Here is a 27,547-nt window from a genome sequence, read left to right as displayed (position 1 = left end):
CAGGGTTGATCGAGCTCTTCATCCATTACAGTGATTCAGAGGAGGCTTCAGAGGAGAGCAGGCCTCGTGGTGAGGATCCTCCTGCCAGCTGCAGCCTGCAGATCAAGAAACTCATAGAGAAGCATCTGTCAAAGGTGGATTAAAATCTTAACTTCATGAAAATTGGTTTGGATTTTTTTTTTTAAATCATTCATAATAAAATCATAACAATTATTTATGCAGCATTTAACTAGAAACACAGATGAGTTCATTTTAAAAAGTCACATTTTAAAGGTGCTGTAGGCAGGATTTTGCTAGTCATTGCTAATTTTTCTGTGTTTTCTTTGGATTAAATGTTAGAGTATCCATTGATAATCCTTTAGGAGTGCAGCATAACTGCACTACCGCCAGGGCGCAGCGTTTCCATCTGTCTCTGTTCTGAGCTGAAAAGGAATCTCGACAGCTCCAGGTATCTTTGACCAATCAGAAGAGCCCCTGAGGCTCTAACAGTGATTGGTCGAAGGGCGTTCATTGCACGTTCTTGTGGGAGGGGCTTAACTTGCGTAAGGGCGTGATGTCAGAGAAAACAGGACCGGATTGGCTGTGCTGGGTTTCAAATCACCAGATGCCGAAGATGCCGAATCCTGCCTACAGCACCTTTAAAGGTTTGGATGCTGTCAGACGTATTTTTATTTCCACTTTATTTAAATCCTGAATCATTTTAAATTAGAGGGTTCCCAAAGTAAACCGTTTTCTTACTCTGATACCTTGATTTGAAGAAAAAACTCACATTACTTCCTGTTTTGTTTTTTGTTTTTTGTTTTTCAACTAATGAGCATAAGATAATGAGCAACAGAATGCAAATAAAGCACAGAACTAAGTTTAATGCTTTTACATATAAGAATTTGTGGTTAATCCAAAATCTGCACAAGTCTTGAGAATAGGAGAAACTGACTGGATATGCTGGGGACACATGAGGGAAAACTTTAAAGGTTTTAATTGAAATCTATTAGTGTATTAAAATGCTGAGACGTTTGATGTTTGAATAATTCAACCTTTTCGTCAGAATCAGCGTTATGCGGGGCATGCAGGGTGACAGGCGAATAGAGTGATGGGAAACCATGATTACACTGATTAATGATCACACCAAACAGTCTGCAAAAATCAGATATTATCTAACAAATGCATTAAACCGAGCATCTGAACTTATCTCATTTCTACATCACATTAATAAAGCAAGTAAGATTTTTGATTTGCAGTCAGTGAGAAATCCTGGTAAAGTACCATTGTGTTGTGAGGCGTCTGTACCAGCAGTCCACATCCAGGAAAACTCCACAGATCATCAGAAAGTTCGAGCTGTGAGGCTTCATTTGTGTCTATACATGTCGTCGTGTCCAAGTTTGTCCATCAAATGTCAGCTAACAATAAACTCACTTGAGTTGAGAGAGTGAAGTGTCTCCATATTCAACGTTAGAGCACGAGCATTGTTCATGGTTTAAGGAAGGAAGGACTTTTTGGGATCCAGTCCATTTTCCTCTGACTTTTCAGGACACAGAATAACATGATTCAGATAAAGGTCATGGGAGAGCGAAGCCCATCTCAACCCACAGAGGGAGGATACACTGCGAGCAGAGTGTCAGAACACTTCAGTCCTCTAAACCTGTAGTTCACAGCCTGTTCTCCTCAGTGCATCTTCAGAGTTCTTTTATGAAAAACTAAAAACTGCCCAACCTCTGATTTGCTATAATGTATAAAAATAATGGAAAGTTTCCCAGAATTCCTCTTGAAAGTTGTGGACTCCGTTATGTAGATGTGGTAAAATGTTCCAGCAGAAGGTGTTTTGTCTGAACCAGAAGCAGGTGAAGCCATTTCATCCCACCTAATCCATTTCATCCCCATCAAATGTATGTTCCTGTTAAAACTATTCTAACTGTAACAACATACATCTGGAGTAAATTTTAACGGGTGGAGGGAAAAAAAATCTTTTAAATAGAAACAGTCTAATCTTTCAAATTATAAAATTGTACTCATCATTAAGAATTTTCTGCTAAAAAATCGTACAGATGCTTTAATCAAAAGTGCAGTATCACCATTGATGCTGATATTGATATTACTACTGTCTAATACAATTCATCTATACAATTAGTTGCCATGCAAATCTAAAGTGTGTCTCGCAATGATTTGTTCATAAAGGTCCAAAAGCCTGATGTCCACCAGGATTTTTCTGATTCATTCATATGTCTGAATGAATGCACTTCTCCATCTGCAAACCAGGCCGAGTAACAGTGACTCATCCTGGAACTGTTTGACCGATTGTTATTCTCATCACTGAGTGTTTGGTCTTTGTGAGAAAAGGTCCTCTGGTGCTCTGATAGTGATGAGTCGTACCTTTGCTGCTGCTGCTGCTGCTGCTGCTGCTGCTGCTGCTGTGATTTATTTGGAATAAACAGAAGAAAAGCTTTGGGACAATGAGCTGTGCATGTTTTTCAAAAAAAGAACAAGTTAAATAGAATTTCCCATGTCACTGGAGAAAACTTTCATTGTCTTCTTTCAAAAAAAAACAAAAAAAAAAACAAGAAAAATAGTGAAATTATTGACAGGAGAAAAGTAGTGGATCAAGTCATCGATCCAGCAGAGCATTTTGGTGGCAATGACTGCAAAAAAAAAAATACTTCAGGACAGCTCAATGCATGCCGTAGTGTTGATTTTGGAAGCAATGCACATTGAATTATTGATTCATTCAAGTCGCGGACCCAAAAAACTATCGAACTCTGAGAGTAAACGCGCCGTAAGAGTGCTGTTGTAATGGACTGTAATGGAAAACCGAGATGGACACGGAGAGATTGAGAATGATTGTCACTCTGATGCTTGAAAATTACATCCTATGTCTGAGGATATGTGTTCCAGCTCCATGGAAACTGCAGCCCAGGGAACAGCAAACAGTTTGCTCTCACTGTTGTCTGTTCTCAGGCAGTCCGTGGATTCAGGCCTGATGTGTGTGTGAGTGTGCGCGCGCGTGCGTGCGTGCGTGTGTGTGCGTGCATATTAATGTAAGTCTATTAAGCAGTTCGTAAAGTGTTTGCATTCGTTAATGCAAAACATGTTAGAATGGGTGAAATGGGGGACAAATGAGCACAGAAGAGCTATTTATTGAGCTTTACCAATTATCAGATGCGGCAATTATTGTTTATGCAGCAGTGGGAGGAAAGTGCAAAACGGAGAGCGAGGCGGAGCGGGCATTGGAAATGCAGCCAGGTCCCTCGTTTGCATCGGCGGTCCTCGTGTTGATATGTTAAAATGGCCAGAATGAGAATGAGAGGATTGTGTAGTTGTGTGTGTTTTATTCATGTAGCTGCTGCATCTTTGTGTTCCTGCTTGTACGATGTTAAATACTCTTTTATGCTTCTGTCTAACACAGTGTGTTGCTGAACTGATCACCCGCCTGGGGACGAACGCTGAGTTCAATTGCACCAGCTGAGAATAATACATGATTTATATTGTTGTGTTACACAGCAGATCTTTTGAACATATTCTTCTTCGGTGCTGTGTGGTAGTTTATGAGATTCTCTAATTAAGGATTTATCCATTTATAGATTCACTTGGGTCCAAATCTCTGTGGTTTCATGCATTGTTTCCGTATATGTAGTCTCTGTTATGTGTCTGTCTACCCTTTGAGCCACCATTTAAATGACAGTGTGTGTAAATGTAAGTGCAAGCACGACTGGATATTTTTTATAAAAATAATAATCTCAAAAAATAAGCAGAATAAGTGTGAAATGGTATGGAAAAAAAACCCTACAAATACAAAATAATACTCTTCAAGAGAACAACAGCAAAGTATAGATAGAGGGTAAAAATGATGGTTGGCTGCCATCTTGGATCTATCGAACTTCAGCAATCAGCCCAATCAGAAGCACAGCTACACAACACACGCCAATTACATGACATCCCCCTTTGTTTGCGTGACAGACGTGGCAGAAATCATGTGATATAAAAAGTAGCAGTCACCTCAAGAAGTGCAAGCTGAGGAGCTGTGACGTTGATAAGAAAATTCTAATTTACAGTCACATTTTGGGACAAAAGCAAATCCTCACAAGGCTAATCGTTTGCTTTTTGTTCGAGATCCAGTCTCACGATTAAAATTAAAGTGAGCATTGATTCCAGCCATGCAGCGATTAAGGTGGAGGTAATCCTAAAGTCCTTATGAGCAAGAAAATCATGTGCATGTGTGGGTTTAGAGAGGCTTTGCATGTTATTTTTTCTCTCCAAATCCCAGCAGCAAAGTGTGATGCACAAGAGCATCCTGTTAAAGTAATTATTTGAATATATGACAGTAGAGCATTTTGCATATGATCACATATTTGACATGTTGTTGTTAAGCACCCGTCGTAAAAATCCTCAGCAGACGTAAACACATTTAGCGACACACGAGGGTCACTGTAAGCTGCTGAGCCAGTCGCTTCCACAAATGATTATAAGTATACGATAATGAAATCAGGCTGCTTATTGCACAGCTCACGCCACTTAAGGAGACTTTCTCCTTTCGAGCTGCCTCAGTGGGTAATCCAGCCAGCAGACAGATGGACCGAGGTACCTGCGGCCATCATATCTGCTAACGTACTTTAAGCAAGTTGCAATCAGAGTTGTCGGGTTCCCGTTGCTCTGTGATTTGCAATGCTGTCCCCGGAGGCTTTCTGTACAGCTGGGAATCTCCAGGGACCAATCACTGAATGCAAAGGCTCGGGATAATCAGTCACTGACGGCGTGAACGTCAAAGAAGCCCAGTACCTGTGTACTCCTGTGTGTTTGCAAGTGGTACAAGGCAACGCAACGCCCCGTCTAATTTTGAACGTCGGCTTCGGACTCGTCTCGGGGGCTTTTTCCATCATTAGAGCAACAGATACTGAAAACGTGTGAAGAAAAATGAAATGTTGTGCAACTCACTACACAGTTCCTAAAATAACTGGGACACAAGCATGCCCCAAGTTGTAATGTACTTATGGCAAACTACTGGACCACTGCTTTGATATTTTTTTTTTCCAACATTTTTATCCACTACAGCTGAATGCAACCTTTGGATCCTTCTTCTCGGCTCAGATCCAGCAGCTGCCTTTAAACTCACACTTATTGCGGCTAAGTTTTCATTTCCATTGGGCTTAAGTTAGATCACATTTGTGTAAATCCTGGTCCTGAAGGCCCACAGTCCTGAATGGATCATTACAAAAACACACCCTGTTGTACTGAGTCGTTCTCTGGGGCTTCATGAGGACACGTATTTTAGAATTGGGTTTATTTCAAATTAATTTTATCACAGCCACAAAAACTTTGTGATTCTAGAGCATCTTTAATTGTGCTATCAGCTTTATTATGGCGACTGGGAGTCCAGAATACCTCCAAGTTACAAAAATGTGAGTTATATATAAAGATATTCTACATTCACGTTGAATAAGCTTGATAGCTTTTTGATACTTGACTGAAATAAGATGACATTTCTGTCTCACAGCTCTCAAACCAATGCATGTCGCTTTTATTAATACTGACTCACTTTTCCAGATGTGGAGACTTCTGGATGCTGTCTTGCTTGCAGTAGCAGAAATTACAGGCATACAATTAATCATAGGGAGAAAAAAAGTATGCGATAGTGGTGTGAATAGATGGGTTACACACATTTTAACTCAAGGGAGTCAGTTATGTAAGTTGTGGATGTTATGTAACAGCACAACCTTCTAAAACCTCTGTCTGACCAAAGGTGTTCATGCAGAATTTTTATCAAGCAGCAGTGAATCCAGGATGGATTCTTCACACGGAGGACAAATACAGGGAGACTTCTTATTTAGGAGCCTGTTTACCAGACAAAGATTGACTGGAAACCTCATCGTTTTTCTGTTTTTGTTCCACATTCAGACGTAAACCGTTCAGGACGATGTGCGTCCGCACAGGAGACAGTGGAAAATGCTGCAGTTTGCCTGTTGGCGCCAGTAATGGTTGTGTTTTTAAAATGCAAACTTTTTTTGCAGAGATTATTATTCCCTCTCTTTACCTGTGTAAAAACAGTGAGGAACCAAAGGACTTCATCCTCTGTGTGTTTTCTCCAGGTCGGCTGGTGGGAGAACGGTCATCTGCGCCTCCGCTACCACCCTTGGTCTCGGTACGGTTCCTTCTTGAAGCCGCTGGACGACGCCCAGCACCTCCGGGTGGTCACGCTGGAGGAGAGGCCCTTCGTCATCGTGGAGCCCGCCGACCCGGGTACCAGCTCCTGCATCCGGGACTCGGTGCCCTGCCGCATGCCCGTCAACTCCAGGTACTGCACCGCCGGCTCTGCAAGCCCCTCACTGCATACCACTGCTCCTACATGGTGTGTTTCCTGCTTTTAAAACAGGTTTTAGTGGTGTGAACAAGCTCCTCAGCCAAAGTTACAGTCTGTACGGTACATTTATTAAAGTAATGAGTGGAGACTTGCTTTTCAAACAAGCTCTTCATGGCCAATAATGGTCTCGGTTGGTTTCACTTGTTTTTACAGCAACCCTTTTCAGCCTTTCCTGACATTAATTGACAGTTAAAGTACCTATTGGAGCAGAACACTGCTCTCACTCTTTCCTCAGCGCACCGATGGTGAAAAAAAACCCATTATCTCCTTGTTCAATATGAGTTTGATTAAAACTGCATAATGAGAGGTTTGAAGTCATGTGAAAAACAATTACAACAGGAATAAGTATAGATGGAGTTTGGTGATATGTCAAAGGAAGTGAAAGGACAGGATGAGGCGCTTCGGCCATGAACAAATCCAGAAAACTATCCCTGACACCAGAACACGACAAGCCCCGAGCACCTCCTTGATTCTTCTTTTTTTTTCCATTCATAGTTTCCCTCATCAGACAAAGAAACTTTTGTGAAGTTTGAAAAAAGTAGTAAGAAAAGAGCATCTTGATTCGAGAAGGTGCCATGTTCTGATCCCTTGTGAAATTGAAACGTCTCGCCACATGTCCACGAGCAGGACAGTAAATCTTCGCCATCTGCAGCTGTTGGAGGGAAAAGCTTCAAGGTAGCGTCTCAGTCTGTTATCTTTGGACTCGTCTCACAGTAACAAAATTATTATCCCAGAGATTCAATTTGCATTTATATATATACTGTGAAATGTATATTGTACTGTGGATTTTAAGACACTTTCTTAAAGTCAAAAAGTGGAGTTATTATCATTGAATAAATCCAGGTGATAAACAGCAGGTGTTGGCAACACAGAAAAGCTTTAAATGGATTAAGGAGTCCAGACTGCTTCCCTCCAGCCTCTGAAGTGAGTGATGTGATGTGAATTTCTGGAGTAAAGCACTCTGTCAAATTTGCTTTTACGTCGACATTTCCACCAATAGACTTATTCCTGAGTTCTCCTGGTGCTTATTATTTGTCAGAGCTTCAGCGGCAGTCCGTGTTCTGGGCTAGATGCTCTTGCTGTTGTGGTAATTGTCCCACCAACAACTTTATATTTGCTTTCAAAAACATTGAATGGAGTGAAAATGTCGTTTTGCTGGACTTATAGAAAATAACATCCTGTCACATGTCACATCCTGCGTTTGCTCCATTCTGAAAACTTTGGTCCATGCCGCTATCACACTCCCCTCAAAATGCACCGGGGTGGGTTTTTGAAGCAGCAGCAAGATTCGAGGTTTATTTGTCAGAAACTGTATGTTAGCTTTTTTGAAGTGCACCAAGATTTGGAAGGTGTTATAGAAAGGCTGAGCACCACCATTACCATCCATCCCACACATGCAGACTCCTTCCAGCACATCATGAAGGCTGTAGATCTGACCGCTACACGACTGTGCACACTGGAAGCACTCACAAATAACAGACATTTATTGTAATCAAGGCAAACCCTCACTGAAGATTAGCATGCAATTATAGAATCAAGAATTGTTCTATTAAATCTGAATTATTTAAAATGACAAAAACTTCTTCATTGTTGTTTCAAAGATCCTGTGTGAAGTTTGCTGAATTGTTTGCTTCTGCGATGCACTGTAATAACGCTTTAAAAGAAAGATTGCAAGAATCAAAAAATGGTCAAACAGAAAATGCAATATTTTGATATCTAAAGTCTGCGAATAAAAGTTGTGGGAAACCACCAGAGGAAATATGACTTTCAATACAACAACTGCAGAAGTTGCACTAAAAGCTTGACTTTTTTCAGAAGCTTTAAAATCATTTTTATATTACATAGCACCTTGTCTATTAGCAAAGCTCCTCTCTGTATTTTTCATGAAACGGAGCAAACAGCCCAGATTCCATATCCATGAAGACAAACAGGTGAAGCTGGCCGTGTTTTTAGATCTTCACTTCAGACAATGTGCACCCATTTTTACACGGTTAAACCCTCGGAAGCCCCGTAAAGACATTGGACAGCATCCTGTTGTGTTTGAACATCGGGTTCCATTCATTAAAACACAAGTTAAAACACTGTGTGTGTGAGTGTGAGTGTGAGTGTGAGTGTGAGTGTGAGTGTGTGTGTGTGTGTGTGTGTGTGTGTGTGTGTGTTCTTGTATTTCTATCCTTGTCGGGGCCAAATGTCCCCACAAGGATAGCAAAACGTGGAACGACGTGCCTTGTGGGGACCTTTTTCCGGTCCTAAGTAGGAGAAACAGTGTTTTCTTGACCATGAAGTTGTTACTGAAAAAAGTAAAAGTGCAAAAACATTTCTTTAGGGTTAGGCTTTGTTGTGGTGTGGGTTAGGGTTAGGGTAAGGGTCAGGGTTAGGGGCTAGACATGAATGGGAGTCAATGGACGGTCCCCACAAGGATAGAAATACGAGACTGTGTGTGTGTGTGTGTGTGTGTGTGTGTGTGTGTGTGTGTGTGTGTGTGTGTGTGTGTGTCTGGTGTCTCCCTGATAAGCTTCCTTCAATGTATGACTTGTCCAATAGGAAGATAACAAGTTCACCCTCCATCAATGTTATTGGTTGAGGAAGGTTTTTCTCTCCTGTTAATGAATTTACTCAGACTGCAGGGTTTTTCCTGACTTGCGTCTTATTTATAATATATTTTAAGTTCTTACTGTGTAATTGGTTTGTTATCTTTTTTTCCTCACCTGCTGCAGCTCCTCTGATCTTGCTGCAGTGCGGCGCCTCAGATATTTTTCTTTTATTTTCCTCCTGTCACCACAACAAGGTCACGATTTGGTTGTTTAGCGCTGAAAACAAACATCGACATAAACTGCTTGGGCTGAACCGAGCGCTGAAACTTAACAGCATTTATGAAAACACTTTCTTCTCTTTTTATGAGGACGACAGCAAAAGCTTTGTAAAAACACTTTGCACCGGGACTGAACACTAAGAGCTCAGGATTCACAGTGACCAATGCGCCCGATTGGACGACTGACCCCTGATGGGAACATCCTTTATTTCGATGAGTTCAGTCGTCCCGATCACAGAATAATGGAGACAAATAAATTGTAGCTTTAGAATTCAGCTAATGGCTTTATGCTTGAAGAATAAAATAGAAAATTCACTTTTTGTGGACCTGAATCCCGATTACTGTAACTGAATGCGCATTAATGACGGATCTACTTGACATTTCTCTTTCACTCACAGCCTAACATTTCAAGTTTATCAGGGTTGAATTACAGTTAAGTCATAAAGTGCTGTAATGCTGGTCTGAGTAACATCAATTATTTATTACATTTCGGGTCGTGGGAAAAATGACATTGGGGTCAAGTGTAACGTCTTTATCTCTCCTGTCCTGCTGCACCACAGATCGCAGCTCAACTCTGCAACCGAACACCCACAAACTCTTATGAATACACATTCCTGACAGAAATAGTCACCCAAATACAGCTGCCACTCAAAGAGTTAATCTCGTCTTACATTTTTTTTCTCTTATTCAAATGAGCTGCCCTCATTTCAACATTTCTACAAAGCAAAAAAAATGTCATCTTATATAAAATGATGCTTTACTTCTTTTTCTTTCTCTGGAACAGAATAATGTAGAACAATTAGACATCACTATAAACCTTCATTATTCTTTTGTCCTAGACAAAGAAAAAAAATGTTTGACATTATATTAGAACATCAGCTCTGTGCCCATCAAACCAGTGCACTGATCAAACGTGGAGTCAGTTGTACTTAACTTTCATGTAAACAACACGGTCTCAAAAGTGTATTAAAAGGAAGCCTTGAAAAATATCATCAAACTGTTCCCAAATGAGTCCGTTTTAATGTTCCCCAAATTTTTACTGGGGAAATAAAAATATATTCTTACGTTCTCTCCACTATGTTGTTGATTTTTATTCTCATTTTTATCAGCATACATTCAAAAAACAAGAGAAATGCATGATGCTGTAACTGCTTCAATAGTGTATTTTTTTTTTATTTTTTTTTTTTTTTTTTTTTCCAGTTCACTGAAACACAGCATGGAATTCTCTTATTTTCGAAAGAATTTCTTCTTGTGAAGACATTTACAATAATTTCAGCAATTCAGTCCCCGAAAATTGATCTTGGCACAGCTTGTTGTGGAAAAGAAAAAAAAAAAAAAAAATCCAAATGCATAAGCTGTGTTTCTAGGTAACAGAGCCACGAGGTTTCTATAGCCGAGTGTCTGAGGGACCATCAAATGGGCACTTTGCCACGGAGAGCTGATGGAGGGCACTGCAGCCACACAGCTGATAGTCATCTAAATGCACTTGGATTCCCATATGTGCGACGCTCTCACAATGCTCTCTGAGTGAAGTGTTCTCACGATGCGCACTCGGCATTCAGGCGTACAGGCATTCAGCGGCCGGGCCGGAATTGCTGTTTTTTTGTCGTATTTTCAGACAGCATCTAAGTGCACCAAATGGAGTTTGGTTCAGTTTTAATAATGTGGTGCTTTTCCTTCCTGAGCTATCTGACCTGTTGAGCCTTTCCTCTCCAAACACAACAGCCCAAACTGTCGGCATCGATCCGCTCACAGTCCCTCGACAATAATTCATACCTTCCTCTCTCTACTGTTCTTCCTCTATTATGTTTCCTCCCACCTGAGGTGTTTATCTCATTGTTTTCTGTCCCCCAGAGGAAGTTATTTTCCCTCTTTTTTCAGTTTCATCAACCGCCAAACAGTGTGTCCAGGTCAAATCATCCTTGATTAATAACATGAAGAAAGAAGCTCTTCCCTGCGTTACTTAAAAGTCTTTTCTGACCTCTCTTTCTCAGCTTGGTGGTGGACAGCGCCGGACCCATGAAGCACTGCTGCAAAGGCTTCTGCATCGATGTCCTAAAGCGGCTGGCCAAGATCGTTGGCTTCACCTATGACCTTTACCTGGTGACCAATGGCAGGCATGGGAAGAACATCGATGGGGAGTGGAATGGCATGGTGGGAGAGGTAAGGATGCTCGTTCTGAGGGCCTCTTTACCCAGATATAACATAGCAATGCACTCAACAATAACTGGAGATACCAGATAAATGGAAAGAACAGCCGGAGCCTCCTCACCTCATCACGGTCCCAGAAGTGGATCTATGACTTTGTTATGACAATCTGTTTGTTGCTTTTTGTTTTCTGTCCCCTCTCCTGGACCAGGATTCCTTAATCCACGGCCGACTTTGTTATGACAGTCTGTCTGTTTCTTGTTTCTCTCTGTCTCTGTGTAATCTTTTCCTCTCCTTCTGTCCCCATAACCCTGACTGCAACAGCCACATCTGAGCCTGGTTCTGCTGGTTTCTTCCTGTCAGCAGACAGTTTTTCCTTTCCCGTCACCTGTGCTCGCTGATGTGGAGTTATCGGGTGTTTCTTGAAATGACTGTGTTGGATTTGATCCTATGGAAGTGAAATTGAACTGAGCTGAGTTGCCATAAATGAACCCCTAAGCCAAAATATTACAGTTTAAATTGGAGTCTATTCTTATTCATTTATGAAATATTTGCATTTGATCTTATATTTAGATTATGCAATGTGGCCTTTGTGCTTCTTCTGGGCTTCTACAATATGTTATTCTATGATTCGGCTTTGCCTCTTGGTACGTTTGGTACTAGTAAAATAAACTGGTGCAATTGCTGTTTTTTTGAGCAATGTTTTTGCTTGAAAACTCTGAACACCATCTCAGTGGGATACTGATTACAAGTGGGTCCTAGTTCACTTCAAAATCTCCTTTTTAATCAAGACATTCCCTCCCATTGTGCAAATGTAAATACAATTTTGAAAGTTGGATTTCAATGTAACATGTGATCATCATTGAAGTTTTAAGCAAATTTTTGAGCAAATATAACACGGGGAAGGACAGCAGGACAAAAAACAGCTCGTTGCATGAACAATACCAGGATATACTAAACACAGAAGTGGAGACCTGCGGTTACTCAATTACTTCCAATATATTGTGTGAGACAGGGGACTGATGGGAATTGACCTAAAGAAAGTGGTCATCAGACATGTGGGCGTCCTCTGGACAGAAATTGGTCCAGTCGAATAAATTGAGCGTAATGAAACAAACCTTGGACATCAGCAATGTTCGTGGTTCACAGAATGATAGAAAACCATCAGTTATTGTGACGCATCCCAATAGAAGCCGATTGGTGAAACCTGTAACCATTCACTGGACATGCAGAACCCTCTACACACAGCGAGCCTTCCACTTCACGCCATTTAGCCACAATCCACACCACAACACCTCACGAAGTACAGCCCAGTTATACTAACTCCCGCTTATGATTTAATTGCGTTTTATGAGCTCTCGTTGTGTGTGAGCATCTCTCCGAGTCCCATGAGAGCATTTAGCCTTTATTGGGGAAGTTCTGTGACATAATACGCGTTAATGAAAACTTCCAGTAAGCCGTGCATTAACACCAACTTTAAAAACACTTTGGTGGCTGCAAAGTGAACCAGGCGAAGACGTGCTCTTTTCTTTTTCCTCTTTGGCATGGAGAAAGGGAAGAGGAGCAGCCCCAGATCCATCAAACTTCTCATTCAAATAGTAACTTTGGGCAGAGATAAAGTATGAATTTTATGGAAATCTGTGCTGCGTTGAGACTTGAAAGAAGGCACAGCTCACAGTATGTTTTCCTCTGGGAATTTATTCTAGAATTTAGCAGCCGTGATCACAAACACACCATGACCTCTTTTTTGTATGGGCCTCACTGAGATATTGTTGCTGTGTTTTTAATTCCCAATTTCTCCCTGTAAAGTGGCACTATCATTTTTCTTATTGTCCCTTTTTTTTTTCTATTTCCTTTTGTTGTGTTTACAAAAAGGGGGCTTGATTCGAGGGCTTCCTGTGAAATTCTTTTTATCCTGCTTCAAATCCTTTAAAACGTGACCCAGTGAGAGAGGATTGGACCCGAATCGAAGGAGAAGAGAGGAAATGTGGAGGGGGGCTGTCAGAAAGATTAGTGCTGGAGAAGCTGAGAGCGAGTACCGCTGGGTGTGTGTGTGTGTGTGTGTGTGTGTGTGTGTGTGTGTGTGTGTGTCTGTGCGTGCATGTGTGTGTGTGTGTGTGTGTGTGTGTGTGTGTGTGTGTGTGTGTGTGTGTGTGTGTGTGTGTGTGTGTGCTGGCAGACACTGAGCTGTTTGCATGTTGCCAATCCCCCTCTGGTGGATGGATTAATAAGGTGGTTTAACATGGAGTTGGATGTAAATTGCCACAGTGTGTTTCGCTGTGTGATCCACCGCTTCTGTCTTTGTCAGAGTCACGTTTAGGAGACGTCAGTGAAAACAAAGTGACTCTTTGGGATTCTCAATTTGTGAAAATGGGAAGTTCTCCGAGCATTGATTCAAGGTTATGAGGCTGGTCAAAAGCCATGATTCTCCTTGTTCTCAGTTTCATTGCTATAACTGATGGTAAAAATGTGTTTCGATTTTTTTTTTTTTTTTTTGATGACCCTCTATAGCCAGATCCAATGTTTTCAAGTGAAAATGAAAAACTTTTGTTGCATATTGGGCGTCCTTTTAAACAACAATGGTGCCCAGAAGCACTTGAAAACCAACCGACTCACAGAAAGGCTCTGACTCCGGCCTGCTACTTGGTTTTATTTCATGTCTGTGGCGTATGGTTGTACGGCCCTGTTCACACTGCGCATTAACTTGAGTATTGGTTGAAGTGTGGTGTACTAAAGACAGGTGAGAACAGGCACCAATACCACTTAAAGCGTGGAAAATACATCCTTACCCAGTGAAGCTGGTGGAGAGTTTTGTTAGATGGGGGCTTCATCATTCTTCAGTTTCAGCCCTTATTCTCAGTGTTAATTTGCAGTGTGTTTATAAACCAGACAGCGATAGACAGTATAAACTTGTCCCTGAGCAGCAGTCATCAACCTGCGCTGGTTGGTTTAATTTCATGTCATTCATAATGTCAGTCAGTTGATTGGTGGAGTCGCTCCTAAAGCCCGCCTCCCCGGAGTGAGTTTTTCTGGCTTTTCATGCTGTTTATCTGCTCTTTTATTGCAAATTATTTACATAAAATGAAACACATGCATTGTTAGTTTAATATTATTTTGTATTAGAGTTTGCTGTAATTGTTTTTCTGTTTCTGAGTCGCGTAGGTTACGGGGAGGCGGAGCCGAGCATCACTTCACCCACCGCTCAGCTGTGCGCTGCGAAGTTGCTCTGCAAGCATATTAATGTGATGTTAAGATGGGAATCGTGCCTTGGCCCCCAACTGTGCTCCTGTTACCCGAGATGCAAGTTTATGCCAAGTATGAACAGGGCCTCAGAGTTCAGGATTTATCTCGATTGCACCAGAAACCCAATCAGTGAAGTCCTTTCAGATTCTCCATACCCTTTCAGAAATGTCACATCTCTGATGGTTGTGTTTTATCTCTTCACACTCAGCTGACATTCAGGGGCGGTTGTGGCTCTTCTGAACCAAATGATGCATGCGTGCGTGCGTGCGTGCGTGCGTGCGTGCGTGCGTGCGTGCGTGCGTGCGTGTGTGCGTAATGAAAACATGAATGGGTGAATTTGACCTCCAGGGCTTTAACTTTGCTAAATTTGTTGACAATCCCCTTATAAGTAATGCTCATTTACAAAAACAGGATTTAGATGTTAAGTTTTATCCAGGACACATTAAATACATAATTCTAATACCCACTGATTTCTGACTTTAATCCTTCTTTTGACTCTCTTCTTGAAACATGGATGTAAATGATGGTTTTAAAAAAAAAAAAAAACATGAACCCCATTCAGGTGATCTTTGATTTTGAAATGTTGTTTCTTTATTATTGAGCCTGCCTTTTACACGCTTCTGTTGTCATTTTTTTTTTTTTTTTTTTTTTAGCTTAATCCCTCAATCTGGAAATGCTTCAGTCGTCAGTTAATTGATGCAATCGATGTCCACCTGTCCACCTCCCGCCTCTGCAGACACGTGGACGTGGACAACAGTCTGCATGAAAAGGCATCATGTTCTGCCCGTGGTAGCTTTTTTTCCGGCAGCCGTTTTGTTAAGAAGTTTATTTGTCCTTTCATCTCTATTTGTGCCGCCATTGTGTCCATTTTTCTTTAAACCCCCGTTACAGCTGAACGACGTGAAATTTCACTAAAGACCGATGAGTCCAGCTCCTTCAGACTCCAGTGTCCTTGTCCTTCTGGCAACGAGAAAAAAGAAGGAAAAAAAAAAAAAAACCCTGAACAATAGCTTTTGCGATTTCCGTGATGTCTGTCAGCCTTGCTCTTTTTGTCCCTTTTCAATGAATCCCTCCCGTTCAGGCAGTAATTTCCTGCGTCCTTAACGTTTTTTCATCCTCTGCTGTGAATCATCGTCCTGGTGTAATGTATTTTGTTGCGGCGCTGAAGTATTTCCTGAGCAGAAGTGCCACAGGTGCTGCTTTCAGCCCGAGCTGTACTCAAATATCCTAAATGACCCAGTTAAAATAAATGCAATAATCATCGTGAATTGATTGATCCTGACAGATTAATGACACGGTATCAAAGTGCAAAACCTGAACGTGATCAAATGCTTGTAGAAATTCGCTTTAAAGTGTCTCTCGAGGCTTCAAAAGCAAACTATTGATTTTTTTCAAAGTAAACTTTAAAAGTTCGACGGTGTTTTTTGTTTCCGCCTGCCCCCATCCACTGAAGGTTTGATGCAACACACAGTTTCTACAGTGTGTTTCCTCTCTCAACACTCCACTTGTCATTGAACTGGACGTGTGTCTGCATCCTATTCTTTGACAATTGCCATGAAGTATTTTTTTTTCAACAACAATAAAGAAAGAAAGAAAAACATCTTGATTTTTAATTTTTTTTTTCTTCTTCTCAGAGATTCCATTTCTTCTATTCAAGTGCTCGAGCTCAAGGTTGTGCTTTGCAGGCTGTTTATGTTTTCCAACAACATTTTCACAGACCACGAACACATGTTGGTGGCTCATTTCAAGACTCTTAGGGCCATTTATGTGCCATTGTATCCGCTGAAAACGCAGTATTTTTCACTAAAGTTTTGAGTTTACACTGCAGCACTTAGGAAATGATGCCTGTTTACATAGCTATATTTTTTTCTTCACAACAGTGCTGTGTCGAACCATTGTAGTGTTGTTTATTTTATTTTATTTTTTACTCGGATAAAACTCACCCACAACTCATAAAATATGAAAAAGAGCCAATACAGTGTGAGGAAGTCCTCCGTGTCACACAATACTGAATCACTGAGATGATCTGCTGCAGGAATCCAAGGCCTGGGTGGGTTGTCGCAGTCTGCGTTTGGTTTGTTTTGGGCTCATCGGTCTGTGCCTGTATTCAGCTGAACTCCACCAGAGTTTGTTTGGAGCTGCTGGAAACACTGAGGCAGAGGAGGGCTGCGGGGAGGCAGCAGTGGCGCCGAGCTTTCGTTTAATTGGACCAAACTGGAAAAATGTGAACACACCCTGTAGGTATTGCTTGACTGGCCAAAAGTCTCAAAGTTCTGGAAGAGACAAGTAGTGCTAGGAGCTGCCTCGCACCTTGGGAGAGAATAATCATTACATTTGAAAAGTGTTTCCTCAAAATGAACCAAATTAGGAAAGGCCCATTTGCCATCATTTCTAAATGCTTCACTGACAAGAAGTTTGTATTTTCTCACCCAGTCCAATCAATCTCTGCGTAATTATTGTTGACCTGGACACAATTTGTTAGAATGACAAGCTAATTCTGTCTTTTTCTAAAGTGTAGCTCAGGGCAGGTGATGAAAAATGATAAATGAATGTTCCTTTTATGGCACTATTCACCTATTCCCTCCTACTCACAGGCATCAGTGGTCTCATTAGATAGACTGACCACGGTCGTGTCTGAGGACATTTTTAAACATGGACATTGTGATTCAAAGAATCACAGTGTGTAAATGTATATTTACAGGCAAATTGTCCACTACCACTTACTGTTTGTTAGCCTTTTAATGCACAGGTGACCTTCCCAGGATGTACCCTGTCCTCTTCCTCTTGTTGCCTGTGACAGATGATACTCCGCATCTGTAATTTGTAGAAAGGAGTTTTTGAAGATGAATGATTACCTTGCTTTACCAGGTGGTAGAAATAGCTTTTGTGTTTGTTGATCAGTGCTTACAAAACAGTTGATTATCTATTCTTGGTCAGACACAAGCAATTAGCCATACAACTACTGTTTTAATTGTTCCTGAACTTTTTTGGATATTTGAGTAATTTTAAATTAGGCTTTTCTCACTTTCATAATCAGACATCGACGATCTGTTTTCATTTCAGCACTTTGATCAGATCTATCCAAACATAAAAACATCAAACCATCACAACAACAGACAGGAGGAAAGTGGGAATTCCAATGCAGATTAAAAGCATAAAACAAATATTTTGTCTGGTGAAGTGTGTCTCCATTGTGTCTACTCATGGCTCCAGAGTCTTTTGTCTTTTCCTGACTTTTGGGGCTCGGCCAGGACTTACTAATGAACTGCTGGTCCGCAGCCAGCTCCTTTAACCTCCAAAATCCCAAAGCTGCAGTCAAGTAACCTGTGTTTCCTGCCAGGCGAAACACGACGGAGCTGTGAATCTCCTCACTTCTTCACCTTCTGACCACCTGAGTCTCATTTACAGCTGTCAGAGGAGCTCCGACGAGCACAGCTCTGGTTCACGCTGCCACACTCCACTCAGACCGTTCTACGGGATTGTATCTTACCCTTTTCTTCTCATTGTGCATGATTGAACACAATGACTGTGCTCTGCACCGCTCTGAAACACTGTGCTTCCAGCAATCCAGTCAAATCTGGAGTAGAGTACACAGATGAAGAGCAGGAGTGATGGAACAGATCTGTTCTGCAGCAGCTCCTGTCAATCACTGTTTCAACTTTCCCCATTTAAATCCTCTGTTGAAGTGACCCAACGTCGTTTCTCCTCCAGGTGGTTTCCAACAGGGCCGATATGGCCATTGGTTCGCTCACCATTAACGAAGAGAGGTCGGAGGTCGTGGAGTTCTCTGTTCCCTTCGTGGAGACGGGTATCAGCGTCATGGTTTCCCGCAGCAACGGCACCGTGTCCCCCTCAGCGTTCCTCGGTAAGTCTGACACATAAAGCACGAGCCGTTGTCCCTGTTTGAGAGCTTTCTGTATGTTGGTGGTTTATCTCGGCTGCTTTCGAAATTGCCTCTGCTTCATTAATAGGCTATACGTTTTTAGTGCTGTGTTCAATATCTGAAGGAACCAACAGTATTTTTGTGCTACACTGCTGGAGGCAAACATAGCTTTAAGATGCATTTACTACAACCAAATCTGACACCGCTAAATGTTCCTGAAGTAGGAGCTGGAAAAAAAAGGGTTTAGAACACAATGTCAGCCAGCAGTGGCCTGAGGTTCAGACCAGTGTGCCGACAAAACAGCCATCTTAGTTAAAAGTAGTGAAAAAGGGGCATCAGGTATTTCCACACAATGCATACTCAATCTATAGACCCAGTAGAGACATGTGCTTTAAGTCATATTGTAACTACTGGAAATATAAAACCCTTACAACATTCACTAGCTGAACTCTGTCCTGTGTATTACTGTCATGCTTTCTGTGTTCGCCGTTTCCTCAGACGAAAGGAGGATTTTGGGTTTCTTTTCATCATTGTAGTTGTTTATTTCTCTTTCATGCTGGTTAGTCGGAGCTCACCTCGAACAAGTCCAACCAAAGCAATGCATTTCAATAGCTTTACCATAATGTAAAAGCCAAAAAATACAGCCTGCTTTCAAAGGCGCCATTGAGTCATGTAGCTGTAACAGAAGGATAATGTAGAAGAAGAAGTAGCATTGACGGTATTGACCCGCTATTACTTTCCAGGCAGTGTGGAAAATCTGTCTCAATCCACTTTATTGCCCAAGTGTTTACAAGAAGCAAAGGTTTCTGAGAACAGAACAGGCTTGAACTCAGCAGGAGAGGAAAGGAAAGCATTTACAGAAAAGGTATCGACGTCGTTTTTGCTAGCACCTCCAATGCAAACTGTGGATAGTTAGGAAAAAAAAATGTCAACACATGTTTCACAATTAAGTGTATCCCATAAGGCTTGGTAGAGATCTGAAACACGTTACTGCAAGAAATCAGCTTCAAAGCTGAAAGACAGCTTTTATACACTTATTTTTTATTTCAGAAAACACAAATGAAGAGGAAGAAATCAATGAGTTATATGTGCTTTTATTAAGTAATATTTGATGATGCACATTTCCTGGATCGTTAGCTTCAGACAAATGGAGAGTAAAAAACAGTTAATAAGATTAAAGGATACATCTGTTGGAGGGGGAGTTTGAGATAGCTGCTCATTATTGCACCCTTTGAAACTGCTCTTTAGTCAACAAATCTGTGCAAAACAGCATCGATCTGCGCAACTTAAGTTAGTACGAACGCGATCTCAGATCACAAAACATCACATGGCTGTGGGATAGTGGTTGGCCCTCTCACCTCAGTGTTGGTTGGGCTTTGAGGTCTCTCTGTGTGGAGTTGCATGTTCTCCTTCTGCATGTGTGGGTTTCCTCTGGGTACTGGTTTCTTCCCACAGTCCAAAAACCTGCAGAATATTGGTTATTCTAAGTATGTCCATCCGCGTGGTTATCTGTCTCTGGGTGTTAGCTCCCGTCCAGTTGCACTTAACACAGATTGATCAATAAAACAGGATCATAATGACAGAAAAATCTTTGTCCACCTGACATTTGAAGAAAAAGACCTGAAGTACTTCCTGCACTGCACTCTTTTTTTTTTTTCTTTTGTGACTACAACAACAGTAAAAGCAAAATAAATAAAGTGTATTTTGCTGGAAATTTTTTCTCTTTTTTTCCTGGTGGCTCTTTGATTCTCGAGATGAGTTCTACTGTGAAATTCACTTCTTATTTTCGTCTCTGGTGGAGCATTGGGTTAAATCCTCGTCACAGAGGGAAAAGCATCAAATGCAAAACCAACCCAGTCATCCGTGCACATTGCAATGGCTTGTTGAGTGAGTATGTAGCACTTATCAATCCCACACACACACACATTTACAGTGTATACTGTGGACAAGACAGACAGCTGGCGCACCTGAGGAAAACACACACACACAGACAACATGCAAACTCCACACAGAAAGACCGTCGAGCACCACACAGTCACATTCACATGTTTCTTTCTTCTCCACCTGTGAAGTTACGCTGTCTTATGTACTGCATTGTGGGAATTAGTGAAAACTGCTCTCGCGTGTCGGTTCAGTATTTATCTTTTACGATGCATAAAATGTCATTTGTATTGATTTTATATGAAAATGTGTTCTTCTGAAGATGCTGAGTAATGAACTATAGAACAGTGCTGATAGCTCCTCGGTACTGTAAATGATCCTCGGTTACATAACAGGCCCTCGCTCCTGGCTCCCACTCGAGGAGCCTCTCACGCCTGTCTCAGCATCTTAAAGCAAAGCAAACAATGTTGTCTTCAGATCTGATATTGTCGTTGTTAAAGTGAGCTGCCACAGTGAAGCAGGGTGAGCTTTTTTCCCCCTCTCTATTTCAGTCAAAGATTGTCTTTTTTCTAAGATAACACCTTTTAATTTACAAATCCAATTCAATTCACTTCTGTGCATGAAGAGATGGAGAGATGAGAGAAAGGGTTAAAGAAAGAATATGAAAAAAATAGGAGAGGAATAGAAATGGAGTGATGCAGTGAAGGAGCAACAAAAGAGGGAGAGAAAAAAAGAGGCAGAGTGACTTTGATTTAAGAAGCGATAGAGCTGTTTCAGATACTGTTTTCTGAGCAGTGACTTGTTGATTTGCTGCTGTGCATCTGTGTGTGTATGAATAAGCCTCTGTGACAACTGTGCGGACTTAAATCTGAATAAAAACATATACTGTACGTACAAACAAATAATCTCCAAATCTGACTCGTGAGCACAGAGCAGTGAGTGTTTGAACCCTCCATCTGGGCTTAAAACCTGCACCACTGATTGTTGCTCGCACTGCAGGAATATACACTGAATCCATCTGTACAAGCTATTTTTTCCATCAGAATAATTGCGTCTGTTGGGCATAATTACCTGTCTCGGGTGTCTCGCTGAGTGATGGTGCAGGAAGACGTGTCAGGTAGTTCATAACATCGCATTAAGTCAGAGAGATGAAAGAGTCTGCTATTCCAAGTGCTTGTTTTTCACTGTTTGAACAGATTTACGAAAAACTACTTGTGCATTTGGACATTGACTCATTTACACATTTGCATAGAAATGTTAATCAACAAACAATGAGATCCATTTCAGAATTCAATCCGGGGGTGTTGTGCTCGGAGCGTGCCGAAAGAGGACTTTTGCTGCTTCCTTTACACTTTCAAGTGTTTCATTATGTGACATTGTGTTGTAATTGTGGTATTTCTATCTTTTTTATTTATTTTTTTTTTTTCGGTTTGAGGAAAAAGTTTGTAGTTTTATGATATTGGTCAGAATTTGAAGTGAAATCAATTTAAAATGGGGCCACCGTGAAGATGAACATGATGCCAATAACTTACTCAACAACCTGATTGGGATTATTGTGTAGAAACATTTTCTCAATGTGGTTTTACAGTTGTTATTGTTATTCTCAAGTAGAAATCATGATGAAAAGTGATCGAAGTCTCAAACTGATATGTATTTGATTAAAATTGAATGTGGCTTAAATGTATTGAAATGGGATTGAGTTACAAAATCTTCAGTGCTGCAGGGAGATAATCAGCAGCCATAATGAAAAACTTGAAGAGTACTGGATTGTATGGTGGAGAATATGTGGAGTTACCATGTTCGAGCGTGACAGTCTCAAATTCAGAGTTCAAGATTCTGTTGTGTTTTCACGCTCAGAAGTTGGTTACACTGCTTTGTTTACATTTCATTTGATGTACATTTGGTTGGTGTAGTGGCATTGATTATTTTTGGGTATTGGCGGGATCATTCATAAATCGATCATCACAGGCAGGAGCTTCGAGCATGTCTTTAATCTGCAAGTGGTGGAAATCTTGTTCCAAGTCAAATCATTGCGTTTCGATCTGCCACCGTTACGCCAGGAGGAAGAATTCAAAAGGAAATCCTCCTGAATTTGGAGACTTTCTAAGGCTCTTTTCTTTACAAGACCATTTCAAGCAGACACCAAAAAGTGTTGTTGCAATTTGCAGATTCATTGACATGACAGTGGTGCTCAGAGTCACTGACAAGGCAACTTCTGAAAGTGAAAGTTTTTGAAAACTCTCCCACTCCGTCTCTGTGGAAAACTCAACTTTCGGAAAATGCTCGGGCTCCGCCTCTGTGTAGATGGTGGGAATGCTGCGGCTGTGCATGGACAGTACGGCCATAGTGAATACTTCTTCTGCACTGTTCCAGTAGATGAACAGTGTTTGCCTCCAGAATGTCATGACTCCCAGTCCGTGTCCTCCTGGGACTCGGTAGATTTACAGCTGAGAGTCACTCAGAATGTCAATCCAACTTCATCTAGCCTTACGAATGTCCGCGTACTCGCCATTGTTAATGTTTATAGCGTATTGCTCTTCACACACAAGTGTGTGATTTCATTACCGAAATAAACAGCACCTACTAGTGGCCCAACCTGAAAACTACATCATTTTCAGTGTTTCTGCTGTGTCCATGTAAACAGATACCGTTTTCAAAATGTTTCCGTGTTAATGTGAAACTTTTTTTTGAAAGAAAACGCAAAAGCAGTGCATTTTCTCTCCAAACACTGTTGATAACAGCGTCTTTAAAGGGGCTGTATCATGCTTTTTTAGCTAGTCCAAACCCTAGAAATGGCATTAACATGGTAATAGTTTATTTTTGGCGCTAAGGAAAAGTAATTTTGTGTGAAATAAAAGATTTTCTGGGGCAAAACAAATACGCTAGCTAGCTTTGGCTCTTTAGCTCTAGCTTCTTCACACGCAAAAACGTCTTTTCCTGTGAGAAACTCACCAAGCGCAGACCCTTCAGACCCTTCAGACTCTTGCTCTTGCTTGACTGTTGCTTTCAGACGATGGTCAAAGTTTATCCTCGAAATCGGAGTTACAAAAAGCAGCAACGAGAGGCTGCGGGAGGGGGTCTCAGGGGAGCCATCTTCACAGTGTGACGTGAACGTGGGAAAACAGAGCGTTTTCTCGGATGCGGGAGGGGCTGCCTCTCTGAGCAGCACAAACACTGGGAAAGCTTAAACACGCAGGCACAAAGGAAAAAAACGCTTTGGGGGTGTTTTCGGTGAGTACATAACTATATAACAAGGTTAAAACATACAAAAGTGAATTTTGCATGATACAGCGCCTTTAATATACCATGTCTGGAGTGTTTCTCGATTTTTTTAATACAGTAAAGCAAATAAGCACCCAAGCAATCCTTCATTCCTGTATTGTTTTCTTATCTGCATGTTGTCATTATTGGTTGCCAGACTTTTGTATTGAAGCTGTTCCGTGCTGGAGGCTAATTCTGCCATAAAAAGTCACGTATTTTTAACCTCAGTTAAAAGCTGCTCCACTTCTCCAACATCTCCTCCCTCAACTCCGTACGGGATCTATTTCATAGTTACACAGCTGCAGTAGTACATCTATCCATCTGTCAGAGGAGATTTAGAAGACAATCTGAAACATGTCATGGTTGGACGGAGGTACAAGGCTCTGAAGGCCGTTTTATCTTAAGTCTGCTGGGCCAATGGGGGCCGGCACAGACTCTATATTACAGCTTAGCCAGGCTGATTGTGTGGGAGCCAAGCAGAGAATGAATGTGTGAGAGCGGCTGAGATGTCGGGTTAAAAAAAAAAAAAAAAAAAAAAAAGCAGAAAAAAGGTAAGCAAGGGCAAAATGACAGCAAACAGAATCACACAAGGAAAGGTCACTGGTGAAAGAAACAATCAAGTGAGAAAGACAAAGTGCTGTGAATGAGGGGGCAGGACTCTTTTTTCTTTATTTTTTTTTGAACTGATAAAGGTTCCTACAGGGAAACTTTCCAGAACTGGTGAGAGGCAGAAAAATGACAAGAGATAAGAGTGAAAAAGGAAAGAATGAGCAAAGCAATTCTAATTTCTCAGTAAATTTCATGATGCTCACATTGTATATAAGATTAGATTTCCTCCATATTACGCGTTTAAAACATAAACATGAAAATGTGGTAAAATCATTTCAGACCCTTCAGCATTAAAGATTATATTTTTCGTATATCATCAAACATTTGACCTGACTTCAAACATTGTTCAAGGCTTAAACACAAGGAAAGATGATTTTCACAATCATTTATTCACTATAAATGTGGCTTTGATATGATGTGTAGAAAAGGTCGCATGTCCCAGGACCTCGCACCTGGTTTCCCTTGGAAGATGAAATATTTTTACATGTTTTCACAGACCAGTGGTGGCCAACAGGTTAACAGCTGTAAAAATCTTGTAACTCCCTGCTGTGTGCCCTGAACCCACAACTGCTCAGGAAGGGCAAACGGCAGAAAAACCTTGTTGCAAAACAAACACGCGGACCACATGATGTGCCGTGGTGACCCCAGAGGGGCAGCAGCTCAACCTCCACCTCTGACAATACCTTTGCTGGAGCACCTCTGGATGCAGAGAAAACTTCAGGTTCTTTCTCTTCACCTCATTGAGCCACTTTTCACCTAAAAGGATCAAATAACTCCTCAGTCATGCACGATATGCATCACTACTGGATACACATAAGCTGATCCGGTTCTGAAGAGGGACACAGAAAGGACCCCCTCTTATCTGTCTGACTATTTGAACTAAGCAGCAGCTTTGATCAGTGTAACCTCCCCATCTGGATTCACACAGACTTTTACTACTCCTAAATAAGTCTATATGCAGATGATATTGTTATATAAATTACTGATCATTTGACCTCACTTCTATCAGTTGGTATCAGTAGTTTTATTCACCAGCCTGGAGCTCCTCATATGTTGGCCAAACGTGTTCCTCTCTGCTACCAGCAGATGACACACAGGTGTGATTTTCAATCCTGTCATTACGTGTGGATGTGTTTGTATTCAAAGTTTTTGAGAAAAACGAATTTGGAACTCACCTTCTGAGTCAGCGAAGCAGAGAGAGCGGAGAGAGACAGCGGCATCACCGACAATAAGCTGAAACACAGAGCGAAATACATTACACCAGAAACACTGAGAGGTTTTTGTCACGGTTGATGAAGTACTTTGTAAGGTGTTCAGAAAAATTCAGACTCTGAAGGGGATTTTTTTTTTCCTGGTTTGTGTTGAATTTATAAAAAAAAAAAAAAAGAGAGAGAGAAAGGAAAAACCTTGTGTGACAATCCGTCTGCAGATTGGTGCAGTGTCTGTTCACAGAGGCAATCCACATGAAACTGTAAATAGTTGATAATGTCGTAGAGTATAAAAAACCTGCCATATGCAAAAGCTTTGCCACCAGTGAATGTACTGTAGACTCTCTTTATCTGCATAGTCACTGTGATGACTGGCATGCATTAGCATGTTTCATGTCGTTTATATCGTACTACATTAAAGTACTGAATCAAGGCAAGTGATTCATGATAAATGATGCAAATGCAGTTATTTGGGTTCGCAGCTGGGCTGCTATTGGTCAACACAGAATATAATTTGCTTGTACGCAAAATGATGATATTGACACCAATAATGAAAATAGCAATTAGTCGAGGACAGAGGGAGCGGGCAACATAAAACCTGAAGCATGACTATGATTGGCCCTGAGGCCAAGCTTTGGGCACATCTGTTTAAATACAACTTGAAGATACTAATTCACTTAGCAAGCGTAATGTTGGACCCAAAGAAAACCCGAGCAGGTGCAGAGAGAAACAGAAAGTTATCAAGGTTTATCATGTTTGTTGGGAAGTACTGCTTTCAGTACACAAATAAAAAAAAACGATTGGAATTAATGTTGAATAAGTAAATATTAATGACACAGTAATTATTAGCCAATTTAACTGTGTTTCTTTTTGTTGTTTTTACTTTAAATGCAATGTGGGGGACTCCTACACATTATGAGTAATGATTGCAGCTCACTCAGTGCTCGAATGCCTCAGTGTGTGCAGTGGACAAGAAAATGAGACCTGAGTAAGGGTCTCGTTACAGACACACACATGACAAAGGGTGAGATTGAGGCAGGACACAAACTCTGAGCCTGGATGATAACAAACACTTAAACTGTCAGGAGACCCAGTAAAGAGGGATGTAAAAATTGAACCAAGTGACGACAAGTAAACACTGTGTGTGTGTGTGTGTGTGTGTGTGTGTGTGTGTGTGTGTGTGTGTGTGTGTGTGTGTGTGTGTGTGTGTGTGTGTGTGTGTGTGTGTGTGTGTGTGTGTGTGTGTGTGTGTGTGTGTGTGTGTGTGTGTGTGTGTGTGTGTGTGGTGGAGAGGATGATTAGCCACAGTAGCAAGGCTGTCTCTTATATCGACAATTCAGAGGTAAAAGCTTTTACACAGCGAGAGTGAAGCCGACATTTCAGAACAAACCACCAACTTGTTCTTTATTGAGAGCTGTCGAGAGTTTCTGCGTTAAGTTGCAGCCAGTAAAAGACTGGGGAAAAAAAAAAAAACACATATATGCTTTTACAAGTAATAAGTCTGATGAAATGTTTGGTTTTATGGTGAAGTAGCACTGATTGAGGACTGCAACTTTTCAGCAGTGTCAAACCCATGTTGGGGTTTCACAAACAGAACAATACTTTTTCCAGTCTAAATACGTCAACATCACACATACTCCACACAGGAAGTCAGTTCAACCTGGGCTTCAACTGGGGGCCTTTATTCTTTATTTTTCTGGTATTGTTTAGGGATGTGAAAATTAGTGAATGATCCGAACAAATCTGTTATGGAGAATCCTGTGGCGTTTTCAATTTTCCATCATCAGCACACAGATAGACCACAATGGATGAAAATTAATTGAAGAATTTCAAAAACATTCCTTCAAAATTAACAAAATGTGTCTGTGTTGATCATTGATCATGGATTTCTGTCAAAGATGTTAAAGGAATACTCCGAAGATTTTGGACCCACGCCCTATCCCTATCATTTTTATAGTGAGACAAGATCAGACATACCTTTATTGTCTCTCCAGTGGCTGGTTCCCAGCTGTTAGCATTATAGTTAGCTTAGCTCAGCTGCTGGAGGTGAAGAGGAAACAGAGCCGGACTGATGAAAGTGGACAAAATACTCCTTCCAATGGTCCAGGGGACGGCGTATTAGCATGTGAAGTAAATCCGAATGGTTATGAAACATT

At 41.2% G+C, this 27,547-nt stretch overlaps 1 protein-coding gene across 1 annotated transcript in view; it reads left to right on the top strand.

Moving 5' to 3' along the window:
* grin2da (glutamate receptor, ionotropic, N-methyl D-aspartate 2D, a) overlaps window positions 1-27,547 on the top strand; it is a 141,677-nt gene that overhangs the window by 73,456 nt on the left and 40,674 nt on the right. Inside the window, exons 7-9 of the mRNA XM_030119989.1 lie at window positions 6,075-6,280; window positions 11,153-11,321; window positions 18,261-18,414. Of these exons, the coding sequence (XP_029975849.1) occupies window positions 6,075-6,280; window positions 11,153-11,321; window positions 18,261-18,414 (529 nt within the window). The remainder of the gene's footprint in view (window positions 1-6,074; window positions 6,281-11,152; window positions 11,322-18,260; window positions 18,415-27,547) is intronic.

Source organism: Salarias fasciatus, chromosome 22, assembly GCF_902148845.1.
Source record: "Salarias fasciatus chromosome 22, fSalaFa1.1, whole genome shotgun sequence".
Lineage (NCBI taxonomy): Eukaryota > Metazoa > Chordata > Actinopteri > Blenniiformes > Blenniidae > Salarias > Salarias fasciatus.
Note: the sequence above shows the minus strand (reverse complement) of the source record. Positions and strands in the feature narration are given on the sequence as shown.